This window comes from Oratosquilla oratoria, chromosome 2 (genome assembly GCF_046742065.1).
Source record: "Oratosquilla oratoria isolate Oo_2021 chromosome 2, ASM4674206v1, whole genome shotgun sequence".
Classification (NCBI taxonomy): Eukaryota; Metazoa; Arthropoda; class Malacostraca; order Stomatopoda; family Squillidae; genus Oratosquilla; species Oratosquilla oratoria.
The window spans coordinates 73,673,594-73,682,150 of NC_134778.1; the positions used below are offsets into that span (position 1 = coordinate 73,673,594).

Genomic DNA, 8,557 nt, shown 5'->3' on the forward strand with positions numbered 1-8,557 from the left:
ATGCACAATGCTGTTATCCATAAAGTGAGGTGATGAGGCATGTGAGAGGAATATGAAGCTTCTCTTGATTATGCTGAGCCTAATGTTTGCCTCAGGTGGTACTTTAACTGAGTGCTCAGAGTATTTTAAAGTGTAACCACTTTGAAAATTAAAGGTGTCTATTTTTACCGGAATACGTTTTTAGTACATACCAAGGTCAATGATACCCAAATAATTTTTTTTTTTCCGAATTCGAAATTACGTCTGGCTAAATAAAATATGTTTATGCCAGTCTCGTAAAACATACCCGTGACGTCATCTGCTTCGCAGTGACATCGGAGTGTTTGTTCATTCTTCATTCATCGTCATTGTGTTTGGTGAATAGTGATTGTATCGAGTGACGCAGGCTATTTATTATAAAAGTTTAAGAATTAAGAAAAATGCACAATTGTGAAGAAAAGAGGCTTGGAATAATATGTTGATAACGTAAAGAAGTGAGGCAAAAGAAAGGTTATTACGACTACAAAACATACACAAGAAGTTAAATGATGGGGCTAGATTCTCTTTGATAATACTAAATGGCCTTTTTAAAGCATTATGCAAAACAAGGGATATATAATTTTTTTTTTCAATTTTGTGTTTATCAGATAATCTTTTGAAATGTAAAACCAGGAAAATTAAGTGAACGATAGAGTAATTACACAAAATATAACAAAAGGGAAAATAAAACAAGGCAGATGGGGCGTTCAATATAGGAACGATTGAAATATTGTGATTTGCTGGAATGGATTGGTATGTTCTTGCAATACTTGCAGTGAAGCTTTCGTTTCTGTAGTGTAAACAATATAAAATAAAGTATCTGACTTGTGTAAATAATAATGGTTTTATCTAGAATCAAATCATAATTAACCTTTTTACTGGCACACTGGGGCGAAGATGAAAAAAAATGTATGTTACGTTGTAGACATCATTGCTTACAAAGCTTGTGGCATCTAGATGTAGTTTGAGCATGATTCAGCATTGTCTAGGAGCTTGCTACAAAAATATTGAATGCGTCACATAACATGGACACAGGTATCTCCAATATAAAGATTTCGTCAGGGAGATATTTCGGTTACGAATGGTAGCCCATAAATAAGAATCATCACCCCCAGACTTCGACAGGGTGACAATTCTTCATGTGGGCTATCCTAGGGTGACAATTCTTCATGTGGGCTACCCTAGGGTGACATTTCTTCATGTGGGTTTACGATTCTTCGGTTGTAAAAGTTGATGACAGTAAGCATAACCCTCATTCAACCTAACCTAACCCAACCCAAGCTGACCTAACCTAATCTTTATTCCACTGTTGATATTCGGCGTACTGGGGTGGCAGATCTTCAGGTGGGATATCATGGGGGTGACGATTCTTCATGTGGGCGTTCTGGGGTGACAATTCTTCATGTGACCCTTTGCATATTTTCAGAGATATTTAAGGGGTTGAGACTACCATCAGAAGACGACAAAAAACTCTCAGTATCACCGAAGGTAGCCTATCGTCTGTTTTGCTACAGGACAGCATTGTCAATTGAGATGGCTTGATTTGGTATATGACGTCATCGCAATGGTAATGGGCCGGGGATTGGAGATGGTTAAAGGAAATGGATAAAAATGGGAGAGAAGCCAGTTTTTCTTTGCTGATGACACTGCGCTTGTGGCAGGATCAGAGGAGAGATTAAGGAAGTTAGTGACAGAATTTGGAAAGATATTTGAAAGAAGGAAGTTGAAGATGAATGTGGGTAAAAGTAAGGTAATGAGATGTACAAGGGGAGAGGATGACATCAAATTGGAAATGAGTATGGGAGAGAGGCTGGAAGAAATGGGTAGCTTTAGATACTTGGGTATGTATGTGGCGGGAAAGAGGGTGGAAGTAGAGGTAGAATGTAGGATGAGAGAAGCAAGTAAATGTCTTGGGGAAAAAGTGTAATGAGAAATAGACATTTGGGAATGGATGCTAAGAGGAAATCATATGTTGGGGGTGATTGTACCAACAGCCCTGTATGAGACAGAAACATGGAACGTAAGAGAGGAGGAGTTTAAATGTGTTTGAGGTGAGGTGCCTGAGAGGTATGATAGGGGTTACTAGGCTGGATATAGTGAGAAATGAGGAGGAGAGCAGGGGTGGAAAGGGAGTTGGGAGATAGGGTTGATGAAAGAATATTGGAATGGTTTGGACACATGGAAATAATGAGTGAAGAAAGATTAATGAAAGAGGTGTAGAAGGCAGAGCCGGAAAGCGTGAACATGAGGGGGCGGCCAAGGATGAGATGGATGGATGGGGTAAAAGGGGCATTGTGAAAGAGGGGAATGTCTGTTGAGGAAGGAAAGGAGAAGACAGAAGATAGGGATGAGTGGATAATGGTTGTGTATGGATGATGTTGTGAAGCATGGAAGGGATTGGGTGGGGAATGAGGGGTGAGATAGTATGTGTGAATTATATTTTGAAGCAGCCCAAACGGATTTCTCCCCGTCTTCTATTTTTTTTGCATGAGGGGACGGAGAGGGGGAGTCGCTGATTAAATGAAGCTGCCTTGCTGTGGGTGTGTTGTGTCTTGCTACATTGCTTCTGACCCAGGGCGGGGGCGGTGGGCGAGATGCAGGGATGACCTGTCATCCTGGAGGAGCCAAGAAAAGAGAGAGGGAGGGGTGGTGAATGGGAGTAGAGTATGTGGGGATGAAATTGATGAAAGTGGGTTTATGTCTTTGAATTTGGCTACCTCCTTTGTAAGGGGGAGGGGAGTCGTTGGCTATGTATGTATTATTACTATCATTATTGTTATTACTATTATTATTATCATTATTATGATTCCTTATCTTCTTATAACATCAAACTATTTCATCTAGCCGGGAGGTACGATCCCGTGGCTGAAAAGGATGCGAAGCTCTTATTCCGAGACCCGTCAGGTCTAGGACGATGACGTAGTCTAAAGGAGTGCCTGTACTATTGGGAAAATTAGACCTTCGACACTGCTAATACTGTTGTTAAAAGGGATTTAGTACATATATTATTGTCTGGGGTATTGGCTGCTTGTTATCGTGGCAAAGTAGCATGCAGTCAATACTTTAGGGTCTATATGGGGCGCCCCTACGGACCAGAGCCACACATCATTTTGTCTATGATAGAAGAAATTCTGTTCATAGAGAAATGATGACACTTTTATACTACGACTGTCCCTCCGTTATGCTGTCCCCCAACCCCTTGTTGCTGTCCTGTACCATTTCTCTGAGTATTCTCTTTCTGATTGGGGGAATTCCCTGTGGTGGGGGAAAAGAATACTGCCACCAAGTTTCCCACTTGGATCGTAAGAGGCGAGAAGAAAGGGACGGGGAGAGGGACTAGGCATCCTTCTCCCTGTAGCCCCAAGGGGCAGATTCCTAAAAAGCAAAGGAAAGGCATAAGGGGTGCTGGAGGGCCTCGGGCCAGCACCCTAAGGTTTGGATCTTTTAATGTGCGTGGATGTGGTACAGATGAGAGTAAAAGGGAAGAGATAGGTAGTATGTTTGTGAGAAGAAAGTTGGATGTGTTGGCTTTGAGTGAAACTAAGTTGAAAGGGAAGGGTGAGTGTAAGTTTGGGAGTGTAAGTGGGAGGTTATCAGGAGTGAAGAGAGGGCGAGGGAGGGAAGGGGTGGCTATTCTAGTAAGTGAGGAGATAGGTAAAGGGGTAGTGGAGTGGAAGGAGGTTTCCTCAAGGATAATGTGGATGAAGGTGAAACTGGGAAAGGAGATGTGGGTCTTTGTAAGTGCATATGGGCCGGGCAGTGAGAAGAGCATGGAAGAAAGGGAGGCCTTTTGGATAGATTTAAATGAGTGCATAGAGGGTTTAGGAAGAAATGTCAATGTAATAGTACTGGGAGACCTTAATGCTAGAGTGGGAAATGGTCCAATCGATGGAGTGGTTGGGAAGTGTGGAGTTCCAGGAAAGAATCGTAGTGGAGAGTTGATGGTGGAAATGTGTCTAGAAAGAGAGTTGATGATAGCAAATACAGTGTTTCGGAAGAAAGTCAAGCATAAGTACACATGGGAGAGGGTGGTGGAGGGAAGGGTGGTAGATAGAGTGCTAATGGATTATGTAGTGGTAAATAGGATTATGATAGGAAGAGTTAAGGATGTACATGTGCTAAGGGGAGAGGGTGGGGGAATATCAGATCATTTTTTGGTGGAAGGTAAGCTGAGAGTGGAGGATAGATGGAGAAGGAGGAAAGGGACAAAAGGTAGGGAGGTTCTTAGAGTGAACTCCTTGAATGAAAAGGAAAAGGAGAAGGAGTACGAAAAGAAGCTGAAGGAGGAGTGGGAGGGAGTAAAAGATAGAGCAGAGATGGGTGTGGAGGAGGAATGGGGATGGTTCAAGGAGGGAGTCTTAAAGTGTGCAAGGATGGTGTGTGGAACAAGAAGGACAGGGGAAATAGAAGAAAGGGTAGTGAATGGTGGGATGAGGAAACAAAGAAGGTTGTAGAAGAGAAGAAGCGAGCATTCACAGATTGGTTACAAAAGAGGACAGGGGAGTCATATGAGACGTACAAAGAAAAGAAAAGAGAAGTAAAGCAAAAGATAAAGGAGGCAAAGAGGAGAGCAGATGTGAAATGGGGTAGGAGTATGACAGAAAATTTTGAAAGTAATAAAAAGATGTTTTGGAAAGAAATTAAGAGAGGAAGAGGAGGCGAATCAAGTAGGGAAGAAAAGGTAAAAGGTACAGATGGAGAGTTGATAATGGAAGAGATGGCAGTGAGGGGAAGATGGGCAGAATATTTTAGGGAGTTGCTGAATGTGAAGGAGGATAGGGAAGGAAAGATAGCTGCAGTGGGAAATACGAAGAAAATGAGAGTGATGAGTGAGGAGAAATAAGGAAGGATGAGGTGAAGGCAGTTGTAAAGATGATGAAAGCAGGTAAGGCACCTGGTCTGGATGGATGTCATGCAGAATGTCTGAAAAAGGGAGGTTCAGTGATGGTGGACTGGTTGGTGAGGTTATTTAATGTTTGCTGGAGAGAGGGTAGAGTACCGGAGGACTGGAGTAGTGCCTGTATAGTTCCTCTTTACAAGGGAAAAGGGGACAAGTGTGAATGTAGTAATTTCAGAGGGATTAGCCTGTTGAGTGTAGTAGGGAAGGCTTATGGGAGAATCTTAATTGAGAGGATTAGGAGAGGAACAGAAGGAGTAATTGGTGAGGAACAGTGTGGATTTAGGACGGGTAGAGGTTGTGTAGATCAGATCTTTGTGGTAAGACAGATATGTGAGAAAGCTATAGGAAAGGGGAAGGATGTTTTTTGGGCTTTTATGCATCTGGAAAAGGCTTATGATAGGGTAGACAGAAAGGCACTGTGGGAGGTTATGCAGATTTATGGGATAGGAGGAAAGCTTTTGGGAGCTGTCAAGAGTTTTTATGTGAGTAGTAGAGCATGTGTTAGGATTAGAAATGGAGAGAGTGAGTGGTTTGAAGTAAAGGTGGGACTTCGTCAAGGATGCGTTATGTCGCCCTGGCTGTTCAACTTATACATGGATGGGGTGGTGCGAGAGGTGAATGCTAGGGTAGTGAGTCAGGGATTGGAGATGGTTAAAGAAAATGGAGAAAAGTGGGAGGTGAGCCAGCTGTTGTTTGCGGACGACACTGCGCTTGTGGCAGGGTCAGAGGAGGGATTGAGGAAGCTGGTGGCAGAGTTTGGGAGAGTATGTGATAGAAGAAAGCTAAAGATAAATGTGGGTAAAAGTAAGGTGATGAGATGTACAAGGGGTGAAAGTGGCAGTAGACTGGAAGTGAACATTAAGGGAGAGCGACTGGAGGAAGTGGATAGTTTTAGATACTTGGGTGCAAGTGTAGCAGGAAAAGGTGGAGTGAAGGTGGAGGTAGAATGTAGATTGAGAGAAGCGAGTAAATGCCTTGGTGGTTTAAAGAGTGTAATGAGAAATAGACATTTGGGAATGGATGCGAAGAGGAGACTGTATGAAGGAGTGATTGTGCCAACAGCACTGTATGGGGCAGAAACGTGGAACATAAGAGAAGAGAGAAGGAGTTTGAATGTGTTTGAGATGAGGTGTCTGAGAGGTATGGTGGGGGTTACTAGGCTAGATAGAGTGAGAAATGAGGAGGTGAGGAGGAGAACAGGAGTGAAAAAGGATTTGGGAGATAGGGTTGATGAAAGAATATTAGGATGGTTTGGACACATGGAAAGAATGAGTGAAGAAAGACTAGTAAAAGAGGTATGGAAGGCAGATGTGGAGGGAGTGAACATGAGGGGACGTCCTAGGATGAGGTGGATGGATGGGGTGAAGGGGGCTTTGGGGAAGAGGGGAATGTCTGTTGAGGAAGGAAGGGAGAGGACGGAAGACAGAGGTGAGTGGAGAATGGTTGTATATGGATGATGTTGTGACTGCATGAGGAGGAATGGGCGGGGGGGTGGGGGGTGGGGTAGTATGTGTGAGTAAATTTTGACGCAGCCCGAAGGGATTTCTCCCCGTCCTCGCCTTATATGCAAAGGGGGACGGAGAGGGGGGGTCGCCGATTAAATGAAGCGGCCTTGCTGTGGATGTACTGTGTCTTGCGACACTGCTTCTGACCCAGGGCGGTGGGCAGGGTGCAGGGATGACCCGTCATCCAGGAGGTGCTCAGATGAGAGGAAGGGTGGGAGGGGTGTGGAGTGTATTTAGGGATGAAATGGGTGGGAGTGTTTTTATGCCTTTCCCTTTTTGGCTACCTCCCTTGGAAGGGGGAAAAAGCCTTGGTATATGTATGTATGTATTATTATAAGAAGAAATTTTCCTCATTGAAGAGTCTTGGTAACAAAAGTAAACAATAAATTTAATCATTCGCGGAGGATTACCACGACAGACGACACGGGAAAATGTGTAACTTCAACTTGTATCACGAATGACTTTGCGTCCGGGAGGAGGTCGCCATCTCCAGTGGAGGGGATCAATAAGAGATGACTTGGGTAAAACGGCGAAGTCCCTGAAAAGGTTTTCTTTCACGAGGGAGAGAGAGGGAGAAAGGCACTCGACATTTCCCCGTGAGGATTTACGCTTCCGGCAGTTGAATAGCAATGTTGACAAACTCCCACGTGCGACACGTGTACGAGGCTCTTAAACATGATCGTGTCAGTACTGTGCAAGATTAAAGAGAGAAAAAAAAAAACTCTGCTTAAGGGGTTTCTTAAACACTTCCGCAGAGTGAATGGCTGTGCGTTTGTAGTCGAGGGCTCTGAAGTCATGTAACTTAATATGGGTTGTTCTCACCCTCTTGGACTGTAACTCCTGCATACTTCAGAAGTCCCAGGAATCATCGTCGCTTCAGTTCAGTTTTTACACACACACACACACACACACACACACACACACACACACACACACACACACACACACACACACACACACACACACACACACACACACACACACACACACACACACACACACACACACACACACACACACACACACACACACACACACACCAACTTAGAACAAATTGTGACACTCTTGTAGCTGAATGACTTTTTATTTCTCCCTTTAGACTTCAATCAACCCTGCGATACCCCAGCTGATGTTCTCCAGTTTTTCTATCAAAATATCCTGTTTGTGGTCTTCTGACAGGGATATCACGTTTGGGTCGAGGGTATATTAGGAGATGAGAGCATTAGTAGTGTTACGATTATAGATAAAATGAATATAGATAGTGACTATAGGTTGTACAGCGAAATTAAACTTCAGAGCCGAGAGAAATAAGTCTTCAAACAGTAGATGAGCCTTCCGAAGGTGCAAGATATCAAGGGATATGAAATTTAATTTACTGAATATCCTTAAGGAATCTGCAGAGAAAGTAGGAAGTATAGAAACATTAGAAAAGAAATTCTCCAAAGTTATAAAATACAATGAAAAGAAGGACTATATGAATTGAAAGTAGGGGGAACGGAATAAAGGGTAAAAGTGAGAAAAAATTATTAAGAAAAGGAAGTGAAACAGATTGTATAAAGGAAACTATTCGGAAAAGTAAAATTATTAAAGAGTTCGAGCGCAGACTAGCTATACGGAGGCATCAAATTATGTATTTGAAACATAGAAATGGAGACATTATTAGATGTAAAAGAAGTATGGTTAAAAACAATATAGAATAGAATTACCAAGAATTTTACTCATCAAATACCGTGGATGAGTCAGTAAGTTTATCTGATCTGTAGACGTTACAAAGGAAGAAGTAGTGTTTACTCTAAAAAGTATGAAACTAAACAAACACCTGGGGAAAATAGCATATCGATAGATCCTCTGGAAGACGCAGGGAGAAGTTCATTGTAGATTAGCTTATCAATATACCCAGTGTATGGGCCTACGTCAGAAAGGCGTTCCTGAATCATGGTGCAAAACAATAGTGATTTTATTATACAAGAAAGAAAACCAGAAAGGTTCTAGTAACTATTAATTGATTACTACATCAGGTGTACACAGAGTATTTTCCAAGGGTCTTACAAATACACAAAGTAAAATCTTATATGAAAAGCAGCCAAGAGAACAGGCAGGCTTTAGAAGCGAATAATCCACCATAGACTATGAG

General features: G+C 42.7%; 1 protein-coding gene across 2 annotated transcripts in view; it reads left to right on the forward strand.

Annotated features, from left to right (window-relative positions):
• Positions 1–114: 114 nt before the first annotated feature.
• Positions 115–8,557, forward strand: part of LOC143040050 (uncharacterized) — a 35,072-nt gene continuing 26,629 nt past the window's right edge. The window contains exon 1 of one of the 2 annotated variants that reach the window (XM_076210689.1): positions 115–356. Coding sequence is in view for 1 of the 2 variants with exons in the window: in XM_076210672.1 (XP_076066787.1) it covers positions 1,030–1,053 (24 nt within the window). In the remaining variant the exon portion in view is untranslated. Of the gene's footprint in view, positions 357–973; positions 1,054–8,557 lie in introns of those variants that run through there. The other variant, XM_076210672.1, reaches the window with a different exon arrangement.